This window comes from Lithobates pipiens, unplaced genomic scaffold (assembly GCF_037356315.1).
Source record: "Lithobates pipiens isolate NorthernLeopardFrog02 unplaced genomic scaffold, aLitPip1_a1.2 Scaffold_30, whole genome shotgun sequence".
Lineage (NCBI taxonomy): Eukaryota > Metazoa > Chordata > Amphibia > Anura > Ranidae > Lithobates > Lithobates pipiens.
In genome coordinates this window covers 124,887,898-124,914,286 of record NW_027507791.1, presented here as the reverse complement: position 1 = coordinate 124,914,286, position 26,389 = coordinate 124,887,898, and the positions used below count along the sequence as shown (strand labels likewise).

The 26,389-nt window shown below is 42.6% G+C and overlaps 1 protein-coding gene across 2 annotated transcripts in view; it reads left to right on the top strand.

The window, feature by feature from the left end:
• Positions 1-26,389, top strand: part of HEATR5A (HEAT repeat containing 5A) — a 277,562-nt gene that overhangs the window by 98,571 nt on the left and 152,602 nt on the right. For both annotated transcript variants that reach the window (XM_077464810.1, XM_077464809.1), the window contains exons 13-16: positions 9,981-10,090; positions 10,227-10,390; positions 12,146-12,318; positions 12,429-12,534. In XM_077464810.1, the coding sequence (XP_077320936.1) occupies positions 9,981-10,090; positions 10,227-10,390; positions 12,146-12,318; positions 12,429-12,534 (553 nt within the window). The remainder of the gene's footprint in view (positions 1-9,980; positions 10,091-10,226; positions 10,391-12,145; positions 12,319-12,428; positions 12,535-26,389) is intronic.

Below are 26,389 nucleotides of genomic sequence, written 5' to 3'. Positions count from 1 at the left end.
ATAACACGTTCCTGTTGAAGGAATTGCACTGTTAACGTGATGAGGTCAAATGAGCATTTGTTAATGATTTGCGTGAATCACTTTTTATATTCCTCATTTTGTGCAAAGAGGGTAGGAACAATACGCACTCTAAGACCCCGTGGAATCAATTGGGTTGGTTAGTATTCAGCCAGTGTTACCTCATGCAGTTCCATAGAAATAGACTTTTGTAGGGTTTTCTCCAATTTCTTCGACAATTGTATGGATAAACTCTCAACGAGAAAATCTCAAGATCCTGTAGTGCCCGTGTAAATGCGGGCTGCATCTTCATCCATGTAGGAATAGGATCCTCCCGTTGCCATTATTCTAATTGTTTGGCATATTTTAGATTTATTGATGACGCCTTTGGCATATGGGTGACAGTGAATCGCTATGGTTATTCAATGAATATCTCAACTGTTTGGTTCCTGGTCTGAAATTTTAACATGTCGGTTGCAAGTGAAAATGTTCCTTTTCTGGACACTTTATTATCTGTTCAGGAAGGGAGGATTGTTAGCGATATTTATCGCAAACCCACAGACTGCAATCAATTACTACACTATTCTAGTTTTCTCCCTTCAGGTGTATTTAAATCCATTCCAAGAAGTCAGTTAAAAAGAGTTGCTAGGATCACTGATAAATCTAGCTTTAAGGAGGACAGACTGGATGAGATGGAGGCGAGACTACGACAGCAGTGTTATCCTGGTAATACAGTACATTTTGAACGTACTAATTTAGAAACAAAAAAAGAAAAAAATTCCTGTCCTAGGCTCCCTTTCATCTCTGTTTCATCCCTTCTCTAATAAAGTTAATAATATTATTAAAAAACACTGGTCCATATTAAGCAAAAATTATCCTTCTGTCCCCGAGTTTCGTTTCTCTCCTTTACCTTCATACCGTAAAGGTAGGACCATATACAATCGATTGGTAAAATCTGACCAGTATAGGGCACCCACTTCATGGGTTACTTTTTTGGGACCTCCTAATTATGGTTCATTTCCTTGCTTGTCATGTATTCAATGTTCTAGCATGATTAAAGGGAAGTCCTTTAATCATCCGACTCAAGGTTACAATATCCCTATAAAAGATCATTTCACATGTCAATCTACTTATGTCATATACATCATTAAATGTCCGTGTGGTTTGATCTACGTAGGTGAAACTACACAAAGTCAATGACAGAATAGCCAGACATAAATATTCTGTTAGGGATAAAAATTATAAATTTACCTCTCTAGACATTTTTTAGAAATGAACCATTCGGTTTCTCAATTGAGATATATGGTAATCGATGGTATTCCAAATAATAGACGTGGGGGGAATAGAGAATTGGAATTGAGCAAAAGAAGTTTACTGGATAAATCGATCTTTATATCCTAAAGGGTATTCTAAAGTGGGTATGAGCTGTTTTTACACTTGGATCACCCAGCTAGTGTCCCCAGAACTGTGTCCCCACACATAACACCTCACACATCTGTCCCAGTAAAAATCATCTGTCCGTGATCATATGCCACATCTGTCCCTGTGAACATAGGTTTTTTATTTTTTTTTTTTATTTTTTTTTAAAGGTACATTTTTATACTTTTTTGGTACATAACAAACAGCAACCATATATACATGTATATAGAGCGAACGTCGCCCAAACCAATAACACATACAGCAGACTGGTATACATTTGGTGGACATACATAGACTTGCCCCTGTATCTTCCTTCTATTATAATAAAAATCTTTTAATAATCATAATTTTCCGGTGTTTCTTACATAATAGGTGCAATAGTATGTTTGGAGCTAACCCATGCTTTCCATACCTTCAGAAAATTTTTCGGGCATCCCCTGAATTCGTATGTCAGCTTATATAGTGGAATAGCCTGATTAATGATAGTGAGCCAAAAGGCTATGGTTGGTGAGGCCTGAGATTTCCAATGAATAGTGATTGTTTTTTTAGCATAAAAGAATGCTATTCGCAGGAATGTTTGCACATATTTAGATAAACCCTCATCATCAATATAACCCAATAGACACATCAAAGGATTGCATATGTTAGGTTAAAGAGCTAAGAAAGGCCGTAACCTCCGACCAAAATTTCTAATCTGATTACATTAAATGGAAAAATGTGCCATCAGCCATAGTGCATCTGAAACATAATACCGAGGGTAGCTTATTAAGTTTAAACAGTAATAATGGCGTGAAATAAGATCTATATAACAGTTTGGTCTGTATAACTTTATCACGGGAGGATATGACTGAGGGAACCTGGAGGGGTAAAATTTCCTGCCAGATATCCTCCGTCAATTCAGGGATATCAGTTTTCCATTTGCTGGCCATGTTACTAAGTCTACGAGTAGTAGAGTGCAATAAAGACCTGTAGTATGTGGAGACTAGTTTAGTATGGGAAGAATCTGTTAGCATTTGTTCTAGCAGAAAGGCTTGAACCTTTATGTTACGCAGGCCAAACTGGGTGGATGCTGTGCGGCGTATCTGTAGATAAAGAAAGTATGCTGTGCTCAGTAACTGATAGTCTTCAAAGGATCGGAACCTGTTGTCTACAAATAGACGTAGGATCGTTTTTCACCCCTTTTTTGGACCAGTATCCCCCATCCGTTCTTCGGGAGAATTCCTGCAGATTCGGGTTCCCCCATAATGGGGTATTTGGCGAATAGGTTTTATGTTGAGTCGATGGCAACATTTTAGTCAGTTTAAAGATGCGTAGGGTCATTGCAAGGATGGACGTGCCCTCCCTTCCTCTAAGTGACATACGGTGGATCAGATCCTGGACGGACTCATATGAGGTGAGTATAGCTGCCTACAGGGCTGTAGCCGCATTGTTAGCCGCTGGGTTACACCACCAATGCACATGGGTCAATTGTGAGGCAATATAATCGATTTGTAGGCAGGGTAGTGCCAGCCCACCCTCCAGCACTTGTAATTGTAAAGTGTTTTTAGCAATCCTAACTGCTCCCCCCTTCCAGACAAACGTGATAAGGATGGAGACAATCTCCTTTAAACTTCATTTTTGTTACATAGACTGGTGAATTATTCAAGATATATAGAAATCGGGGTAAGAAGATCATTATAAATATGTTAATCCTGCCGAGCAGTGTCAGGGGGAGGTTAGTCCATGTCTTTAAAGAGGAAGTAAACCCTTCCAAACAACTTGGACCTATAGGTAAGCCTAGATTAAGGCTTACCTGTAGGTCCAAGCAATATCTCCTAAACCTATATGGTTTAGGAGATATTTGCCCGAAAATGGGCACCGCTGTCTACGGCGCATGCGCCGTAGACAGCGGCGCGCATGCGCACTAAATGCGGCAAATCCAAGAATGGATTTGCCAAATTTGTCGACTCCCGTGCGCATGCGCGGGAGTGACGTCATCGCGGCTTCGCCGTATGACAGCGGCGGAGCTGCGAGGCGCGACTCCCGTGCGCATGCGCGGGAGTGACGTCATCGCGGTTGCGCCGCTGTGATTCGTCGGAGCTGCGAGACGCCACAAGCAACATGGATGCGGCGGACTACAGGGGACAGCGGCGACTTCGCTGGCTCCTGTGTCAGGTAAGTGACACATAATGAGCTACTATGCGATGCATAGTAGTCCATTATGCTTTACCTTTGCAGGGAAAAAAAGAGGAAGTAAACCCATCAGGGTTTACTTCCTCTTTAATGTGTTCTTCATTCTGCTTATAAGAGGGTCCAGATTAATTTTGATGTAAGAAGAGATTGGGTGTTGGATCATAACACCCAAGTAACGTAAGGAGATAACTATCTGTAGCGGGCAGGAGTGGGGAAGTGACACTGTTGAATCTTGATCTATCATAAATAAAAGGGACTTATCCCAGTTAACCTGGAACCCAGAGAAGTGGCCAAACCTCTTGATAATCTCCAGCAGTATTGGGCCCGACGACTGGGGGTCCGACAAGTATATTAACATGTCATCCGCGTAAAGTGACACTTTTTTTCTCCTAGACCCCCAATCCTCAACTCTGCCACCTCTCCACTGGATATACACTACCGTTCAAAAGTTTGGGGTCACCCAAACAATTTTGTGTTTTCCATGAAAAGTCACACTTATTCACCACCATACGCTGTGAAATGAATAGAAAATAGAGTCAAGACATTGACAAGGTTAGAAATAATGATTTGTATTTGAAATAACATTGTTTTTACATCAAACTTTGCTTTCGTCAAAGAATCCTCCTTTTGCAGCAATTACAGCATTGCACACCTTTGGCATTCTAGCTGTTAATTTATTGAGGTAAGCTGGAGAAATTGCACCCCACGCTACTAGAAGCAGCTCCCACAAGTTGGATGGGCACTTCTGGCGTACCATACGGTCAAGCTGCTCCCACAACAGCTCAATGGGGTTCAGATCTGGTGACTGTGCTGGCCACTCCATTACCGATAGAATACCAGCTGCCTGCTTCTGCTGTAAATAGTTCTTGCACAATTTGGAGGTGTGTTTAGGGTCATTGTCCTGTTGTAGGATGAAATTGGCTCCAATCAAGCGCTGTCCACTGGGTATGGCATGGCGTTGCAAAATGGAGTGATAGCCTTCCTTATTCATTTATTTAATGAAGATGCCAGTTGGGGACCTGTGAGGCGTCTGTTTCTCAAACTAGAGACTCTAATGTGCTTATCTTCTTGCTTAGTTGTGCAACGCGGCCTCCCACTTCTTTTTCTACTCTGGTTAGAGCCTGTTTGTGCTGTCCTCTGAAGGGAGCAGTACACACTGTTGTAGGAAATCTTCAATTTCTTTGCAATTTCTCGCATGGAATAGCCTTCATTTCTAAGAACAAGAATAGACTGTCGAGTTTCAGATGAAAGTTCTCTTTTTCTGGCCATTTTGAGCGTTTAATTGACCCCACAAATGTGATGCTCCAGAAACTCAATCTGCTCACAGGAAGGTCAGTTTTGTAGCTTCTGGAAGGAGCTAGACTGTTTTTAGATGTGTGAACATGATTGCACAAGGGTTTGCTAATCATCAATTAGCCTTCTGAGCCAATGAGCAAACACATTGTACCATTAGAACACTGGAGTGATAGTTGCTGGAAATGGGCCTCTATACACCTATGTAGATATTGCACCAAAAACTAGACATTTGCAGTTAGAATAGTCATTTACCACATTAGCAATGTATAGAGTATATTTGTTTAAAGTTAGGACTAGTTTAAAGTTAGCTTCATTGAAAAGTACAGTGCTTTTCCTTCAAAAATAAGGACATTTCAATGTGACCCCAAACTTTTGAACGGTAGTGTATATATATAATATAATAGTGGTGATAACTGTGTTCAGATGTCGGGCGAGCACCTTAGCTAAAATCTTAACATCTGAATTGATCAGTGATTTTGGCCTATAGGATTCACAGAGTAGGTGGTCTTTATGGGGTTTGGGAATGAGGACAATCAACGCCTCAGACATTGAGGGTGGTAACTGTCCCGTTTTCAGAGCAAAATTATACACTTTAATTGGGTATTATGTCCTTGAATTTCACATACCATTCTATAGGGAATCCATCCAGTCCCGTGGTTTTGTTCCTGGCAAAGGACTGAATGGCTTCCCCTATTTCCTCCTCAGTCAGAGGGTCATCTAACAAAGAGGCCTGCTCCTCTTGAAGTTTTGGCAATGAAATTGCAGCGAGATAATCATCCAGCTCTACAATGGTATAGTGGGCCCTGGTAGCATATAGTGAGGAATAAAACTTGACAAATGCATCCAACACCTCCTCATTCTGCTCCACCACTGTGCCTTATAAATTTTTAATTCTCGGGATACTACATGACTGATAATCGGGTCTAGATAGGTATGCGAGCAATCGACTATTTTTATCTCCAAACTCAAAGAGTCGCTGATTCTGATACAGCAACTTCTTTTGAGTGTTTTCCAGTAATACCAATTCTAGTTCTCGAGATTTACATTTCCAAGTGGCATGTGTCTCAGGGGTGGGGGCCGTTGAGTAAGTTGCCTCTGCCGTCCTAAGATCTCCTTCTGCGTCCTTCAGTTTGGACTGGGATGCCTTACGGGCCCGTCCGATTGCAGAAGCAAAAGCGCCTCGTATAGTGGCCTTGAAGGCATCCCAGGTCACTGGAACGGAGGCATCCTGCCTATTGAGTACCCAGTAGGATTTAATTTCATCTACACTTTGGTCTACGACTGCTTGATCGGTCAGCCTCCACATCCGATAAGAATTGGGGGGGGCCCAAAACCAGGTCCACCATTAAAGGAGAATGATGAGATATCGTCCTGGGGAGGTATCTAACCTCATTCACCCTATTTAGCAGATCAGAGGAAACCAAACACAAATCTATCCTGGATAGGGTACCATGTGTTTCAGAGTGACACGAGTACTCCCTCCTGTCTCCATGCTTCCACCTCCAGGTCTCTACTAAATGAAATTGTGCCAAAAATGAACACAGGCATGTGGGGGCTATTGTAGAACATTTGAATCTATCTATCGAATTATCGAGGACTGTATTAAAGTCACCCGCTATCAATAAGGGACCTTCCGCCAATGCCAGTATGGAGGTCATCACCCTTTTGAAGAACGTTTTAGTGAAGGGCGGGAGAGCATAAAGGTTGGTTATCGTGTAGGGCAGTGATGGTGAACCTTGGCACCCCTGATGTTTTGGAACTACATTTCCCATGATGCTCCACTACACTGCAGAGTGCACGAGCATCATGGGAAATGTAGTTCCAAAACATCTGGGGTGCCAAGGTTCACCATCACTGGTGTAGGGTTTGCCTAGGAATTCAAGTACAACTACAACTTTCCATGCGCCTCGTGGGCCTAAGAGGTTGTACCTCAATTGCCTACGTAATTGTGAGTACCAGTGCTGCATATGGATAACAGTAGCGGTAAAAAAGAAAAAAAAAACAAGTAGAACAAAACAAACAATCCCCCAACATTCCCCCCTTCCCTAACCCTCCCGGCTCCCATTCCCCAACCTATGAGAGATTTGTTCCCATAACCAAACTTGCCAAGCATGAGGGCCATGGCACAGAACCTTAGCTAACAAACCCTGAGGAACGTGGAAAAGTTCACCACCATAGGCTTCCATCCACATTTGTCCGCACAACATAAGTATGTGTAGTACCCTGAGACCGGATAAGCCGAGCGGTCAACCTTCAGAAAAAAAAAAGTTTTTACCCCCCTTACTGTCTTCCTTCTCCCTCCTTTTGTCTTCCATCTGGGGGCAAAGGAGGAGAAAGTGGACAACCAGAAGAGTGAATGGTTGGGAGCTATCTTCCAGGATCTTCTGTATTAGTGGATGTGGAGCTCAGTCAGTTCCAGTAATTGTGGAAGGCTGGGTGGGGTGATGGGGTATAAGGAAAGCAGAATGTTCAATCCAATGTTATTTTCCCTCATCCCCACTTGCCTGTTGTCAGGATGATTTGACGTATAGCAGAATTGTCTCATTCGATCATCAAGAAAAGAGGAGCCTTAACGAGGAGGAGATCTCCTATTTTGGTTTCTGCGATCTGGTTGTCCCAGGGTGTCCACCCAGTGGGACACATTTTTGGGATCTGTAAAAAAGTAGGCCTTGCCCTGGTAGACGATTCTCAAGCGTGCAGGATAGAGCATGCCATATGGTATATGGAGCTCCCGCAACCTGCGTTTAATGGCTAGAAATGTGGCTCTTTGCTTTTGGGTTGCTACTGAAAAGTCTGGAAATATGGTAATTCCATTGCCATTAAAGGAGACTTTGCCTTTCTCCCGAGCTGCTTTAAGGAGGACTTCCCTATCTCTTAAGTGGAGTAATTTAATAATCATGGCACATGGTGGGGCCCCGGGTGGCAAGAGTCGCATTGGGGACTCTGTGCGCCCTTTCAATGGCGAATACTGGTGAAAACTTGTTGGCGCCAAACATATTGTGTGCGGGGCGGAAGGAGCTCAGGCTGAACACGTCCTTACATCCTGGTCGCTGGCCACGCCCCCCTACCCTGTGAACATAGTTACATGGTTAGTAAGGTTGAATAAAGTCCAGTCTGAGTGAGTGTCTACAATTGTCTCTATCCCTGTACATTGCACACTCCCATCGGTCCCTACCCTCAAGGAGCCCACAATCCAAGGTCCCCATTCATATACTAGGGCCAATTTTGGACAGAAGCCAATTAACCTACCTGCATGTCTTTGGAGTGTGGGAGGAAACCCATGCAGGCACAGGGAGAACATGCAAACTCCAGGCAGGTAGTGTTGTGGTTGGGATTCGAACCAGCAACCCTTTTTACTGCTAGACGAGAGTGCTAACCACTACACCACTGTGCCGCCTTAACATCTGCCCACATTTGTCCCTATGCACATCTGCCCAAATCTGTCCCAGTAATCTGTCAACATGGCTAAAAAATATTCAACATGGCTAAAAACAATAAGTTTTCATTTTCTCTCCACGTTTTCGAAAAACTTGTGGGAAAAAAAAAAGACATGTTCAAAAGACTCTGTGTTTGCTTTCCAAAATGGGGTCATTTTGTGTGTAATTCCACTGTCCTAGTGCCCCAGGGCCTTAAAAAAATGTGATAGGTCCTCGGGAAAAGAAATGTGTAATTTATGCTTCTAGAATGCCTGACGGTGATCCCTGCATGTTGTGCCTCTCTATGTAGCCAGGCTGCTGAAAAGTCTCACACGTGTGTTATCACCATACTCAGGAGGAGTAGCAGAATATAGGGTGTTGCAATATTGCAAGTTTACCTATGCCAGGTATGAGAAATAACTTGTTAGTATGACAATTTTGTGGAGAAAAAAAAATTCTTCATTTTCCAAACAATTGTGGGCCTAAAATTGCAACTTCAAAAAAACTCACTATGGCTCTTACTAAATATCCTGGACTGTCATCTTTACAAAAAGGAGTCATTTGTTTTTTTGTACTGTCCTGACATTTTAGGGCCTCAAAAAATTAGATAGGCCGTCGGTACATCAGGATTGATTAATTTTCAGTGATGTAATTTCTTGTAGATTTTAACTTCCACACAAACCAATTATCATACACTTATCAGGATTTTTTTTCTTTTTTTTTTTAACCAAAGACATGTAACGGAATACATTCTGGCCTAAATTTATGACAAAATTTGATTTTATTGGATTTCTTTTAAAACCGAGTAGAAAATAGTTTTCCCCCCCCAAATTTTTGCATTTTTTTTGCTTATATTGCAAAAATAAACCAAGTGGTGAATAAATACCACCTATAGAAAGCTCTATTTGTGTGAGCAAAATGATAAAAATTTCATCTGAGTACAGTGTAACATGACTGAGTTCAAAGTGCGGGAGCACGGAAAGCTGAAAATTGGTCTGGGAAGGAAGGGGGTGAAAGTGGCCAGTATTGTGGTAGTTAAGTAGAAGCCATCAAGAATAAAATGGTGGGTGTAGCAATTTTTTATGTTGTGCAGTATTTGTGCAGTGGTTGAATGAATTTTAGTGCACACAAACAAACTATAATACCCAATTTTGTGGTAAAATATAAAAGATGTTACTCCAAGTAAATAGATACCAAACATGTCATACTTTAAAATAGCATTCGCCCGTGGAATGGCGACAAACTACGGTACATTAAATTATCCATAGGCAACGTTTTGTTTTCCCATTGACTTGTACAGGAATGTGAAACCCATCTGATGCAAAAAAAAGCCCAGTTAACACAGGCCATTACAATCATTTTCAGTCCCAGGTTTTACCACCAGGTGGTGCTGCAGAGGAAAAAAATGCGATTTGGGCCTTTTGTTCCAGTAATCCCCAGAACCCGCGGTAACATTTTCAACACTGTACCAGTGACAGATTTTGAAATTCACATTTTTCCTGAATTTTTGCTTTGAATATCAATACCAATGTTAATGTTGCACCGTCAGCAGTAACACTCTGTAGCTCTAAATTATATTTATGTTTGTGCTAAAAATGTTTTATTTCAAGTGCCTGTTTTCCTTCATCTTCCTGTTCATGCCATCTGCTATAATTCAGTAAATCTTTTTCCCATGGTTAGACTACCCAGCTTACAGAAGCTGTATGGAAACCCGCTGAAGGCTTGTTCTGTCTTATACAGACTAAGGCTGTACCAGCTACTGAAACAACTTCCTCCCAAAACATATGAAGGTACTTTTATTTCCTGTATAATTTCACTGTTAAATAAAAACAATGTTTTACTGTGCTGTTTTATAACCAAATTAATAGAGATCTAATTGTATCAGCCAATCTTTACAGCCTTTACATTGTTCTGTCTTGGAAACAGGCAGTATTTGTGCTGTTCTAAAGGAACTGGTTGCTGACCTGTCATCTCCTGACTACACACCTAGTGGAGCTGCGTTCCTCCTGCCATCGCTCTGTCACCCTGATGACCTAGTGCTGTTGGGACCATCATTGCGGGATAGTAGTCACAGAGCTGTTGAAGAGCAGGTGAATTGCATAGGAACTGGTCTAATGGAGGGTCCTAAATAATATGGCCCAGTTTATATATCCTGTGTTACTACTGTATGTATTTGACTTTTAAGGGGATACATGTTATGTAAGCATACAGTGCAGGCCACATGCAACATATTCATACACCTTCGGTTATAAGTGCATACCTTCTGGTGATTGGCCACATGTCCCTCTGGGGCACCCCCCCCCCCCCCCCTCCTGTTTATAGTCCAACTTACTCAGTTTTTTTTCTGTTTTGTACATTGAGGGAAACGGGAAGTCGGAAACATTTTGTGTTATGCTACCACCTTGTTGCATGCATCCCCCAATCCCCCCCCCCCCTTGTTGCAATGAGGAAGGGATCCTCTCTCTGCACCCTTTGTCACAATTTGTAAATCGTGCTCCAGGGCGAGGTTCCGCCCACGCTGCTGGTTCATTCATTCCCAGTCTCCTGTAAATGAAAAGACTACAAGTACCAAGCCTGACAACCTGTAATTCCCAATGAAGTGTGAGGGTGGTGGTAAGCACTCCCATAGTTCATTGATCTTCCTGCTCAAGTAACTGCCTGCCTGTATCAGAGGTATAGGCAGCCAGTTATTCTGAGAGTATGCAGGAGCCTGGCATTGCACTCACGATCTGCTGATCACAAGTGCAATGCTCTGCAGGCTCCTTTTTAGAATGAAAATAATAAATGCACATTTTTTTTTTTTTTACATCAAAAAATGTGCATTTATTTTTTATTTTTTTTTCTAAATCACAGAACGTCTCCCTGCTGCCAAAGCTGCCTTTATCCTCCTCAGTCTTGCATACCGGCTGGATGCCAAAGTCCAGAAACCTTCCCTCACTCCACACTGCTCTAAAATTAAAAAACAAAAGGGCCGCACATCGCTGGCAAGCAAATTCGGCACACACTGCCTTCTACCAGTTTTTTTTTTTCTTCTATTTACTGTACGCCTATTAATTTGTCTGATCTATAACCTACCTTTCTCCAGGATAGTAGACTTCAATAGTGCCCACTGATTACTGACTCCTGTTTTACTCCAACCTTTTTAATTTATTTTTTAGAAATTTAACAGCTTATTTGAAATCAAAAACTTTTGTTCTTGTATAAGTGATCACTAGAACCCAAACTTTTTCTCCCAGCTCCGCATTAATCAATCCTATTTGTCATTACTAGGTCTAGAAAACCCCATTCGGTTCCTTCATTTTATTCTGCCCCTGCTTGAAAACACAGTTTGAGAATTCCATTTAATGTTAGGAATGTTGAAGTCACCCTTAATTAAAACCTCTTCCTTCATTGTCATAACATGACTGTTTCTGAATTACTGTGTTCCCCAATAGACTAAGAAAAAGATTTGTTGGTAAATACAAATATCTTTGTATTTGTCAAAACAGGACAATAACATAAAAAAAAGTTTATTACATTTGTGCAGGGGAAGTACGAAGAGAAAATGAACGTTACATTGTCTTCATGGTAATTTTTCAAAACATGTCACCAGGCTGACAGTTAAAATACATATTTGTGAACAGTTTACCTGCCAAAATGCATGTAATTCAGTATAGCACTTTTGTGCTTTACACATACTTTTCCTCTGGAAACAAGATAATAACTTCACGATGGTTCTGTTTGAAGTTCAGACTTTCAGAATGTTGTCAATTAAGATTTATGCTCAATATGCTGACAGTGTTTTATAATAATATGATAATGTGATCTTATTTTTATTTTTTCTTAAAAACACCTTTGCTATATAGCTCCTCCTCAGCAGTGGGATTGCAGGCGGTCTAGAATATGATACTCATGCAGTGTATCAGATGCCCTCTGAAGGAGAGTTGGTGCCCACCTCCCTGCCTCTAGCCTTCATAGTCATCCAAGCTGCAGCCTCACTCTTTGGCGTTTTGTTGTCAAATATACCCGAGTCACAGAGGTAGGGTTAGGACAAATAATAACTATGGGATGTAAATGTTACACAGTTATGATTTCTGATATTTTCTTAAGAACATAAACCGTTGTCAATTTCTTCATTGTCACCTGTAGAGTTCAAATCTTGGAGCAGCTGGTGGATTCTGTCAAGCAAACAAAAGGCTCCCGTCAACAGAGTATCCAGCTATCGGCTCTTGCTGCACTCTGCTGCTTCCTCAAAGTAAGTGTTCTTGTGGAGTAATTGCTAGATTAAAACTGTTATGATCAGGGCCAGGCAGGTGAGGCAGAGCATAAAAAATAAAAATGAACGAGCTTCAAGGGTCATAGCATGGTGATCTGGGGTCACAGAGACCCCAAATTTGAGGGGTAGGTAGCCAACGTCTTACCCCACCACTGGGGCCTCTAGCACCTATGGCTTCAGAGATACGGGGCTCCTTGCGCAGCCTTTCAGAAGCTACATAAAGTGGGGCAGATTTAAATACAAGCTGGCACACGCTGTTTGCAGCAGACTGAGAGGATGAGCTCACAGTGTCAGAGGCACTGAGCTCAATGGACAGCTTGGAGCCTTGGACCAATGGTAAAGCACCATTGGTCCAAGCTGTCCAATAAAAATGCTGCAGTGGAGGCTCTCCTCTCACTGAAGTGTCATGTAAGGGGGCATGTGTCTAAAACACACATGCTCCCTACCAGCCCTCTTAACTACAAGGAAATATATAAGGTTTACCCATAATCCCATGTTTTTCTCACACCAGTAAAATATTTTTGTTAAATGAGTATAACTAGTAAAACTGCAATTGCCTACATAATGAGAATCGAATATGTAACTTGTGACTATGTAACCTGTGTGTATCTGGCTCTGATACTAGCCAGTGCCTCACCAGCCACTGACCTCACTGTACGTCCCTTGTTATAATTTGGTGTTCAGGTGATTTAGCTGCCAATCAAAGTGGTGGAACAGTTTTATTTGTTTCTTTTACTACTTCTTGGTTACCATATTAGAGTTTGAAGAAGAATTGCTTCCTATAGGATAGACACAAAAAAAAAAGTTTTATCTCCCATCTCTTATTTCAGTCTTTGCTTAGTGCCCGTTTGATGTTAGAAAAAATGTAGGTTGGACTTGATGGACTTGTGCCTTTTTTCAACCTCGCCCACTATGTAACTATGTAACTAAGGTGTACTCCTTATTTAGGTATTTTGTAGACTTCAGATTGTTTTGTTTAATTTCACTTGCACTTGCTCTCCCTTCAATACTGCCAACTGTTAGCCTACTCAGGCTGCTTTTGTCCAGTGACTTTGGCCTTTTAAACACAGACAATCATTAAAGGTGGAACCCAACCACTCTCCAGTTGCAATACAGTAATAGCCTCCTACAACCTGAGTGAGACTTTATCCCACCAGCTTTTTGGAAACCTACGTCTAGGTCTATCTGAAACACCTCTGTATTCTAGATTTTTCTTATGCCGCGTACACACGATCGGAATTCCGGCCAGAAAAAGACTGATGAGAGCTTTTCATCAGAAAATGCGACCATGTGTATGCTCCATCGGAATTTAGCTGTCAGAATTCCCGCCAGCCAAAAATTGATAGCATGTTCTCAATTTTCCCGACGAAAAACCTTTTTATCAGTAATTCCGATCGTGTGTATGCAATTCCGACACGCCAAAAATCACGAATGCTTAGAATCCAGTACGAGACGGAACCGATCGGTCTGGTAAAACTAGTGTTCGTAATGGAGATAGATTCTTCACACTGCAAACTTTTAAATTGTTCAATGCCGCACATTCTCTTCTTTAGATAATGCTAGAAGAATATAGTTTTTGCTGCTCATATTCACACAGAGTTATCACAAACTTATTTTTTTTATTATTTCTAGGTATCTCCTGAATAATCTTTATTTTAATTTAAGCCAAATCTACATAATATTTTTTTTTTTTTTGTAAAGTCCTTTTTTTCATTAATATCATTTTTTGGGTTATTGTATTTTTTTCTCGTGCTCTCCTTTTTATTTTTTTATGTCCTGTTTCCACAACACCATTATTATGTTGTATTTGTAAACCTGTTTGTTGTTGGTGTCCCTTGTTAATTTTGACATTGTATTTTTGAAATGTACCTGCCTACTCACTCATAAAAATGTTATATTTGCTATTTGAAGAAAAACACATAGACAAGTATGTTCTGAATTTTTTTTTATTTAACATCATAATCACAAAATAAAGATGAAGGCAATTCTGGAGAAAGTGCTTGAATTTGCGATGCCTTTGGCCCCCAAGGCACACATGAATTTTGTTGCTCAAAAACTTGGTAGCTTGAGAAGTCCATATAGAAAGGAGGTCAGTCTGGTCCAGGAATCCCAGAGAACAGGAGCAGCAGCAGATGACATATGTACCCAGGCTGTGGTACTACAACAGGCTGCATGTTCTGTCAGACCAGACTGAAGGCAGCCAATCACTTTCTTGTCTTCCGTACAGCCTTCCCTGCAGCCTTCTCTGGAGGCTGTGGCTCTAGAGGTGGACTTGTGGCAGGAGGAGGAGGATGGTGCAGCGCACACAGGTGGCCGTCGTCAGTTCACCACCTAACCACTTGTGGATGATTGTAAAAATGATTTTTTCACATTTGTGCCGTTGGCCCTCCTCCATTTTCTGTAAATTGGAGGCTATGTAGATGCCATAGGATTCTACAGCATTGAGGGGGGATTTCAGGGCATCATTAGCCTCCTTGATGAGGGCCAGTGCTGCCTCCTCTGTTTTAGTCCCCTTCCTGGTACTTTTGTATGGAAGGCAGAGGGAAGGCACCTGAGACTGGGTGTTACTGGGCCCTGCCACCTCCTGGCTGACACCTTCCCCCACCTCCTCCTGTGTGCCACTTGCCAGAGCCTCGTCCTGGCTGACGCCTTCCTGTGTAAAAAGGGACATAGTTATAGTTTTTTGTTTATCAAACACACACAATTTTCAGCTCATGACTGTTGCAAATTTAATGTTAATAAATAGAAAAGACTATCATTTTGAGCCCAGCATTTTTCATTCTTGTCTCAATAATTTTTGGGCACTACTGTCTATTGATATGTGAAACACTTTTTGTTAAATCATTAATTTCTTATCAATAATAACATCTAGTTAACGACCATCATTTTCACATCAAAAATATGTATAAAAATCCTATACCTGGCTCCAACTGGGCTCCTCAATCCCCTCCTGGATGGAAGGCCCAGGTTGGTCCACGGAAGCCTCAGCTGGGGTTGAGGGAAGGCTGGATGGAAGGTTGGAGGGAAGGGGTGCCGGAAGAGTTGCCAGCGAAAGCGATTCCCTGCCCTCAATCTGGTCATCAAGATAATGCATCCTGTTGTAGTACCACAGACTGGGTACATATACCTGATCTGCTGCTGCTCCTGACCTCAGGGATTGCTGGACCTTCTGAGACTCCTTCCTATAGGTGCTTCTCAAGCTACCAATTTTTGTTTCCAGAGACCTCATGTCTGCATTGGGGGCCCGGGTCTTTCCAAATTCAAGCAGCTTCTCCAGCGTTACCTTCCTAGCTGCTTTATTGTGATATAACGGGTTTTTCACCTCCCATAAATTGCGCATATCACAATATTTATCCAGGAATTTGCCCAGGATTTCTTGGTCTTTAAGTGGATACGTTTTCTCTGCAAGACCAAACAAAAGACAAAAACACTCATCTCAAGATAATCTTAAAAGCCAATGTAGGCATCAATCTAGATTCAGTATAGTCCGCTCATGTCACCAAAGTTAAAATCTTACCTTTGTTATAACGTTTGTCGCTTCCGTTCCTCCTTCCTCTGCACACAGAACATAGTTATGACACACGTGTTTAAGCTTTATGTACACTGCGCATGCATGAAACTCCGCCCCCGTCGCCCACCCTTGACGTTCTTTCTAGAATATTCCCCGCCCCGTCTTTCGTCGCAGTGGGAGAGGAACATGGTGGACACACACCAGGTGCATAATAATAGCATTAACGAGGAGGAGGAAAGCCCGGAGCCAGGAACATCCCGATCCCGGAGGAGATTCTAGGCCACAAATATGTCCTTTGCTGAGATGTTGGAGATGGTTTACATCTTGAGGAGGAACGACTATGACGGGAATTATGGTCCATACCCAAACCCAAATCGGAGAAAGGCCAAGATCATGACTAAAGTTGTGAAGAGTCTGTACAGGAATTTTGGTTTACGACAATCCACGGATCAATTGAGGAAACGCTGGTCGGACCTCAAATTAAGGGAGCGGATCAATATAGAAAGCTCAAGAAAGTTCTTCAAAAAAGTAAGTATTTATCGTGTGTTCCTATTATTATTAATATTGCATGCTGCGCCATGTGTTTTTCTTTATGGTGTTGTACATTTAAAAATGGCTACTTTCATGTTCATAAGCACAGTAATCGGTCATAGTAAACATCGTTAGTTTCCCAAATAAATACGATGATTTCCCAGATACCTGATTAAATGCATTTGTTCATGCTAATTTTGAATTTAATAAAAGAGGTTTAGGACGTTTTTGTCTAGATTTGTTTGAATCTAGAAGGAATAGCAAACTAGATTCAGTGTAATGTATGGAGAGGGCACTCGACAGCTGTTTACACATTGGGACTCAGGTGCACTAGTGTGGGACACAAGAACAAACTTTTTAGGGTGTCAAACACAGGTACTCCATTGGATACTTCGGGGTCCAAAAAAGGTAAGTATTCCAGCTTTAGTAAGAGAATAAATCATGTCTTCAGCTTGGAATTCTACCCAAACAGACAATTGTACCCCACTTCCAAGCAATGTTTATCATTCATATTTGTTGCCTCGAATATCTGTGTGCTAAGTATACCTTTTGTTTCATTCTCATAGGGGAGCAAAGAATCGGGAAATATCAGGTCACCAGGGACCCCTCACCTCCTGAACAAGGGGAACAGAGGTCACAACCAGAGGATGTAGAGGAAAGAGAGGTGGTTGAGATTGAGACCACAACAGATGAGTGTCTGACACCCCAGCTTCAGGTAATAAGAGATGTATGCTTGCATATTTATAATACATGGTGTGTTTTTTCTATTTTTAGGTGATGTACAGGTTGTGGAAGAAAAATCAGATCATTTCACCAGTGACAGTGCCCAAAGGCTAATCCAGGACATCATGTGGTGTAGTCAGGATTTAGAGATTATCAAACAAAAAACTATGGATATTGAAGTAACACTTAAGAGCATGATTGATGTCCTTAAAAGAATTTAATTTACAAAAAAATTGGCACCATTTTGTGTTTTTTTGCAAAAATTTGGACAACATTTAAAAAAGCCTAATTTTGAAGATGCACACAGTATGTCAACATGTGCTATCTGCCATCAGGGGATCTATGTACGCGTTTTGTGCCTGCAACCCCTTCCTCAAAACTCAAGTAGGTGAGAGGAAGGGGTTGCACCCCCAAAACACGTCCATTTGTCCCCCATGATGGGAGATAGCACATGTTGACACATTATGCATGGAATCAGAATGCAGATACTCCCAATTTGTGTGCATCTTCAAAATTAGGCTTTTACAGGGGTGACTTCACCCCATCTGTTGAAGGCAAGATCCACACATTTTGAACAATATAATGTGTGATCTTGCCTTTTAAGTTTGTCAATGTTGAACTTTATAAGTTCCAGAGTTGTGTATGTATGTTGTTTTGAAACATGGCTGTTTATGTAACCTTAAAGGGGTTCTGCACTCATAATACAACATTTGCCCATTCTGTTGCCTCTAGTTAATATATCTCATAATGCCACCTGTTTTTTTTTTTTGATTCACCTACCTTTTGTAATCTTCAGTAGTTTCTTTTAAACCCCTGCGGCGATGGGCGGTCTCTTGCGGGGATCAGCGTCATTTCCTGTTGAAGCCCGCACTGTCTCCTGGGATCTCGTTCGTGTAATCCCAGGAGACATTGCGGCTAATGCACCCGACATCTCGCGAGATTTCGGGTGCTACAGCCGACATCTCGCGTGATTTTGGTAATTACAGCCGAGATCTCGCGAGATCTCGGCTGTAATTACCGAAATCACGCGAGATGTCGGCTGTAGCACCCGAAATCTCGCGAGATGTCGGCTGTAGCACCCGAAATCTCGCGAGATGTCGGGTGCATTAGCCGCAATGTCTCCTGGGATTACACGAACGAGATCCCAGGAGACAGTGCGGGCTTCAACAGGAAATTACGCTGATCCCCGCAAGAGACCGCCCATCGCCGCAGGGGTTTAAAATAAACTACTGAAGATTACAAAAGGTAGGTGAATCAAAAAAAAAAAACAGGTGGCATTATGAGATATATTAACTAGAGGCAACAGAATGGGCAAATGTTGTATTATGAGTGCAGAACCCCTTTAAAAAAAAAATATGTAGATAACTCAAAATTGTATACTTTTTTACAAAAAAATGTTTTACAAAGCACATGTGAATGTGTACGGAGTAAAAGGATTTTTACTCAACAATGTGTGGCTTCTTCTTTCAATGATCAATACCATTTTTGTGTTTTAAATTGGTTTTTACAGTGTCAAAGGGTGTTAGATAATGTACAAACCACTTGGCACTACAAGTGCACTAGGAGACAGAAAAAAGGAACACAAGCAGGAAATCAAAATCCAGATTTTTGCAGATTAAATGTAAAATGTATTCAACATCTGCTGGCAAGCAATGGCCCCCCTCCCCGAAAAATATTGAAAATAATTTGGTTGCACTTCACGGGCGCTTGGGGGGGGGGGGGCAAGCCAGGACGGGCCACTTCCAGGGACACCATTGTTTGCTGGAGTCTGGTGTCAGGCCCAACTGTGACCACATAATTTGGGTTGTTTCTTTTAAAAAAGTTATGCAGGATGCAACAAGATAAGACGATGGTATTAAGTTTGTATTCTGCCATATTAATCGCCTTTTGAAACGGGCGGAACCGGCTGGCCAGAATCCCAAACTCTTCTGGCTCTGGACAGCCGGTAATTAAAAACCCTCTTCTCAGGGGTGAGGGTCCTCTGGGGGAATGGCCTCATAACATGGTTTCCCAGACCGAAAGCCTCATCTGCTACAAAGACAAATGGCAGTCCTTTGACATTTTCCTCTGGGGGTGGCAATCCCAAGCCACCACTCTCGAGACGTCGGTAAAACTCGGTTCGGGTAAATACTCCTCCATCCGACATCCGGCCATTCCGCCCCACGTCCACATACAGAAACTCATATGTCGCCGACACCACCACCATCAACACGATACTATGAAACCCCTTATAAAAATATTAAAATAGTATGACCCCGAATGGGGTGGTGGGACGATGTGGACGTGCTTCCCATCGATTGCCCCTCCGCAGTTAGGAAAATCCCACCCCTGGGTAAACTGGGAGGCCACAGTCTGCCATTCCTGTGGCATTGAAGGAAACTGTGGAGTCAAACAAGAAATATCAAATTAGTCATTTTGCACAGAAACATTACAAGCAGATTATATACAAACATTGTTGGCCAACATCAGTATAACATTTCTTGTAAAGAGCATTTAAAGGCTAAAATATAAGGTCCACTTATCAGATATTTTAGGGGGGGGGGGTATATTTTGGACAAGTAACTACCCTCTCCACTATGTAATGGAGTAATAAAGTAATGTGTGTTACTTTGGCCAGCCCCTCCTTAATTACACTATTGGCAGCCCACCGGACAGGTAATAAGAAGTGGCATCAAAACAAATTAATAAATGGAAGCACATTTGTAGATTCTGCAATTACCTATTAAAATAATAATATGAGAAGAAAAATTTAAACAGTAACATTTGAAAGTATTGAGGCAGGCCCTTGCACTACATGCTTTGAGAAATTCATCCATAAATATGACCACAAAAGAGGTAGTTATAGTGTGTATTGGGTTTGGCAAAGTCAGCAGAAAGAGGATTGCTATCAGCTGACTTAGCGGTTGGGGGGTTCCAAATGATTTTGGGCCCCCTAAAAAAGCCTCTGGCACTCTTCATGAATTTAAGGACAACCATAACATTTGTACACATTTTAGGGGGTCTTTATGGTAAAGCATTACAATAGAGCTGACAAAATACATTGATAATTGACTAGACTAGGAGTATATGGGCCCTGGATAGCATGCTGGGGGGGGGGGCTTAGTGAAGGCAAATATGCATGAAGGACAAACAAGAGCATACAAAAATCCAACATGCATGAGGACAAAGAGGAAATTCCCTGCTTATTACAATTATGTTAATTATAGCATGATGAAATAAATACAATACATTAGCAAACAGTAAACATAAGTGCTCATGGACATTTTAAAAAACTGGCTGCAAAGCTAGCTCCGAAGCCTGGAAAAATCGGCGTTAAAAACTGCGTTTTACAGCGTTTTGCATTGGCGTTTTTGCGCGTTAGCGTTTTTTAAAGAAACACATCTCTTGGCTATAGCACTCTGAAAACAAAGAAAATATGTTACGCGTTATGCGCGTTTTTGAGCGTTTTTGCGCGTTTATGCGCGTTTTTCCACGATTCGCGTTTTTACAGCTCTAGTTTCGCGCCACGGAACGCACTGGTCCTGGGTTTTTTTTTTTTACAGCTTAAAAACGCCTATGCCATTTGCAGCTCAAAAATCCCTAGGTGGGCATGAAGCCATAGACTAACATGGACAGGCGTTTTTAAGCTGCAACAAATGCTAAAAAAAGCGGCTGTAAAAACATCCGTGTGCATGAGGCCTAATGTGATGTTAAAGGATAAAACTCGCTCTCATATATTCGTTCTGCAGGACCTGAATGATGGCAGAACAGGTCTCTGGGATAATGATCTCCCAGAGCCTGACTGTGAAAAACGGCGTCTGTCATCCTGAGATAATTCCTGAAATCATCAGGATTATTCTCACGGATCTCACACAGCAAAGGCATATGAGAGAATTGGTCACGCTGGAGCAACCAATTCTCAGTCCATGAACTCCTCCCCACCCTCTTCATGGACTGGGCTTGTGTCAAAGTAAGAACCCCAACACCAAGCCCCTGCACAGCATGAACTCTATGACGAGTACGCACACGCAACCTGGCTTCAAAACGGTCGGCTGGTCAGAATGGACAACAGGAAGCACTCATAAACAGCAAGGCCTGAAAGAACAAAATGCAAATTGGCAACGAGCGTACAATAAGCACTGAAAATCAAAGCGTACTATACCAAGATATAGGCAGCAATGACAAACAAATGCTAACTGACTACATGAACTGATAGGCAGATACGCACTGACAAGCACAAACTGTAGAGCAGCAACGATCTGAAGCACAAGTCTAAAAAGCACGAATCGTCTCTAACCAAACTTCTACTAACATGCAATAAACACGAGATCAGCAGAAGGAGTCCAAAGGGTGCCGTACGTGGTGCTGAACTTCCCTTTTCTAGTCCCGTCCTACGTGGTGGACATCACCGCGTTCTTAGCAGTCGGAATTTGGTGTGACCGGGTGTAGGCAAGACAGCTTGAGCGGAATTCCATCGGGAAAACCATCAGAGCTTCTTCAGACGAGAATCGTGTGTACGCGGCATTAGTGTTTTACAACAGTTGGATATACTGTAAACTTGTTTCAGGTCAGTGGCTAGGCAGTAATGCCAGAATCAGGATGCAACACCATAGCCTGCCTCTTTAAATACTAAACTTAGTCCTTTCCTGTATTTCTGTTCTGGGTAGAAAATTTTCTCTCTAATCTATACTATGACTTAACTGCCTCCGAACCGCCCCACGTACATTTACTGCGGCAGGGCGGCCCGGGTGCGCAAAATCGCGTACCTGTACGCGATTCAATGCAAGTAGTTTAAGGGGCGTGCCGCTCTGCTGTGATTTGGATGCAATGGGAGCCAATTCGGCAGGTCCGATGGCCACCGTGACCCACCCACCGATCGATCAGAAGAGACACGGAGCAGCGGTGTGCCGATATAAACCAAGCACACCTTGTTCTGAATGATCTTTTTTCCAACAACTTTGTGCGACTGTGTGTATGCAAGACAAGTTTGGGCCAAAATCCTTCAGAAAAAATCCAACGGATTTTGTTGTCGGATGTCTGACCGTGAGTACAGGGCATTAGGCACTTTCCAGTTCTGGCAAATAGGAAGGGATCAACAACCCTTTTGGCCTGCGCACCCTGGAACTTAAATAATGTAATGAACAGTGCAATGTGAAAAATATATAAATGTTGGTGAAGAGGAGCAGCAGGTAGTAAGGCACAAATCCTCAAAAATGCAAAGAAAACAACTGTGGTTTCATACCATGCTAAAAAAGAACACATATGTATAACTAAATAAATTAAATGTCCAATAAACCACAACCAAATCCAATAAAACAAATAATACCCACAACTGTGCCAGTGGTTTCTTCTAATTCTTGAAAAACTTGTGGTTCAAAAATAAAATATAGTGTCTTCAGAGGTGCGGTTCCTTCCACCAACTTTTAGGTAATTATCCTACTCGCTAGACAGGACAGATAGTCAAAACCAGCAAAGCAGACAGATCCCCAGAAGCAGCAGCTCAGGAAATGGCACAACCACCGAGTGAATATGGTACATTGATCAAGAAGAAAGAACAGAGCTCCTCATAGTGCAATACTGTTAAAAATTATTTATTATATAAAACTACAAGTTGCACTTACAAGCAGAAGATAAATACATGATCATAGGAAATGGCAGGGACGAGGTCCACGTTCTACCTGCATTCGAACAAATGGCGGAAGTGACGTGGCATGTATCACTTATCTTCTGTTTGTAAGTGCAAACTAGTTTTATATAATAAATGATTTTTAACGGTATTGCACTGAGGAGCCCTGTTCTTTTCTTTTTCGGTCATGACCCTTCGAGAGAAGCTGGCCACCGTACATATGGGCCAACATTCTCCCATGTGTACTAGGGTTTAACCTGGGAAGACACTGGTGGTCAAGAAGTTTCTTTTGTTTACCAAACCTATATATAGGAATAGCACTTTAACTATGCTCCCAGAGGACAATACAAACTAGTAAAAATCCACAGTATTTATTATTACACATAAGGATTAAAACAATATTCCACTTTCTCAGGAATTCTAGACATAAAAAACAAAATGCAAAGGCACCGAAAGACCATTGAGGTCATACCTTTTCACAAAATGCGTTAGATGGAGCTTACATCACGCTGCCGTGGCCATTGTTGTGAGTTCGGCTGCAATTTCTTTTCTTTTTTTTTTTGGATCTAATATTTTTACTTGACGCTGTCTGTCATGTTGATATAATAAATACTACGCTATGATTTATTCCTGTGGCTCCATGTGGGGAGAATTTTTCCTCTCTCTATATAGCGACGATGGTCGTTATTGCCACCTAGTAGGAAAGTGAGAGAGAGAGACCATGGGGATTATTTACTAAAGGCAAATCCCCTTTGCACTACAAGTGCAAACTACAAATGCAAAGTGCACTTGAAATTGCACTGAAAGTTCACTTATTAATGCAGTCGCTGTAAATCTGAGGGATAGATTTGACATGAGGGGAAGCTCTACTGATTTTATAATCCAATCATGTGCAAGCTGAAATGCTGTTGTTTTTCAGTGCAATTTCAAGTGCACTTTGCACTTGTAGTGCAAAGTGGATTTGCCTTTAGTAAATTGCCCCCAATGTGTGTGCTGAGACCAGAACTGGTGTGTGGAAAGGGGAGAACCGGGCCGTACCACTATTGAGTGCTGTATGCTGCTTACATTTATGTAGCATAGTGTCTGGGAAGTGCATGGTGGTGAAATTTATGCTCAGAAGGTGATGCACACCACATTCTGGTGGATTTGGCGGAATTAGTGAAGCAACATTTTTGTGAATTATATTTACATATTATATATCTTATTCAACTATTATTTTATTTTATTCATCTATTTAAATGCACATGAATATATCTTGATGTACAGATATTATTTCATTGCACTTTATTTATGAATACAAAAAAAAAACTCAGCTTAGTGCTTATAAACCAATACATCAATAAAACATAAATGAAAATCTTCAACAGCTGCACTTTAACCAGTTGCCGACCGCCGCACGACGATGTACGTCGACAGCATGGCACGGGCAGGCATATTGGCGTACATGTACGTCCCTTGCCTCCCGCGGGTCGGGGGCCCGATCGGGCCCCCGCCCGGTGCCTGCGGCGGTCGGTTTTCGTCCGGGAGCGATCCGGGACGAGGGGGCGGCCATTCATTCATGGCCACCCCCTCGCGATCGCTCCCGACGAATAGGAATCCCCCGTGACATCACTTCCTCTCCTGTAATGTAAACACAGGAGAGGAAGTGATGTATTCTCTCCTCCGTGTCGGTATTTTTCGTTCCGACACGGAGGAGAGCGGATCGGTGAGTTGCACCAACACTCTACACACACAGTAGAACATGCCAGGCACACTCACACCCCCCCTTTACCCCCCGATCACCCCCCCAATTAGCCCTGCCCCCCAGTCACAGTGACACCAATGTCTTTATTTTTTTTTATTTTTATTTTTTTTTTGCATTGGTGTCATTTGTGACTGTAATAACTGTTAGGGCAGTTAGAGTTAGCCCCCTTTAGTTCTAATGTACCCCCCTAACCCCCCCAATAAAGGTTTAACCCCGTGATCACCCCCCGTCGCCAGTGTCACTAAGGCTGGGTTCACATTGCAGCGGTTTATGAGAACGAATGTGATTCGCACCGCACTGCAGTGCAAATCACATCCGATCTCTGTGCGATTCGAGTTCAGCCATTCGCCGCACCCGCCACACCCGCCGCACCCACCGCAAATTCGCACGGGACCCTTTTTTTGGCCCGCAGCAGAATCGGATCGCATGGGTGTTCACACCATGCGATCCGAGTTTGCAGATCGCACTGCGATATGCGAACTGATCTGGGGGTGTCAGTAACATTTCACTGACACTCCCAGCAGTTCGCATAGGGCAGTGTGAACTGCCGCCGGGAGGCATGCGATGCGGGAACCCGCCGCGGATTTGCGGCGTTTCCGCATCGCTCCAGTGTGAACCCAGCCTAATAAGCGATCATTTTTCTGATCGCCGTATTAGTGTCACAGGTGACGCTAGTTAGGCAGGTAGGTATTTAGGTTCGCCGCAGCTTTTTATAGCGCCAGGGACCCCCATATACTACCGCATAAAGCCCCCTGATTGCCCCCTAGTTAACCCTTTCACCAGTGATCACCATATAACTGTTACAGGTGACGCTGGTTGGTTAGTTATTTTTTATAGTTTCAGGGCACCCGCCATTTATTACCTAATAAAGGTTTAACCCCCTGATCACCCGGCGGGTGTCATTTGTGACTAATAACTGTTAGGGCAGTTAGGGTTAGCCCCCTTTAGTTCTAAGGTACCCCCCTAACCCCCCCAATAAAGGTTTAACTCCGTGATCACCCCCCGTCGCCAGTGTCACTAAGGCTGGGTTCACATTGCAGCGGTTTATGAGAACGGATGTGATTCGCACCGCACTGCAGTGCAAATCACATCCGATCTCTGTGCGATTCGAGTTCAGCCATTCGCCGCACCCGCCACACCCGCCGCACCCGCCGCAAATTCGCACGGGACCCTTTTTTTGGCCCGCAGCAGAATCGGATCGCATGGGTGTTCACACCATGCGATCCGAGTTTGCAGATCGCACTGCGATATGCGAACTGATCTGGGGGTGTCAGTAACATTTCACTGACACTCCCAGCAGTTCGCATAGGGCAGTGTGAACTGCCGCCGGGAGGCATGCGATGCGGGAACCCGCCGCGCATTCGTGGCGTTTCCGCATCGCTCCAGTGTGAACCCAGCCTAATAAGCGATCGTTTTTCTGATCGCTGTATTAGTGTCACAGGTGACGCTAGTTAGGCAGGTAGGTATTTACGTTCGCCGCAGCTTTTTATAGCGCCAGGGACCCCCATATACTACCGCATAAAGCCCCCTGATTGCCCCCTAGTTAACCCTTTCACCAGTGATCACCATATAACTGTTACAGGTGACGCTGGTTGGTTAGTTATTTTTTTATAGTTTCAGGGCACCCGCCATTTATTACCTAGTCTCACTAGTGTACCCCTAAATTTAGGGGTGTCTACTTTCCAAAATGGGGTCATTTGGGGGGGGTTTGTGCCATCTT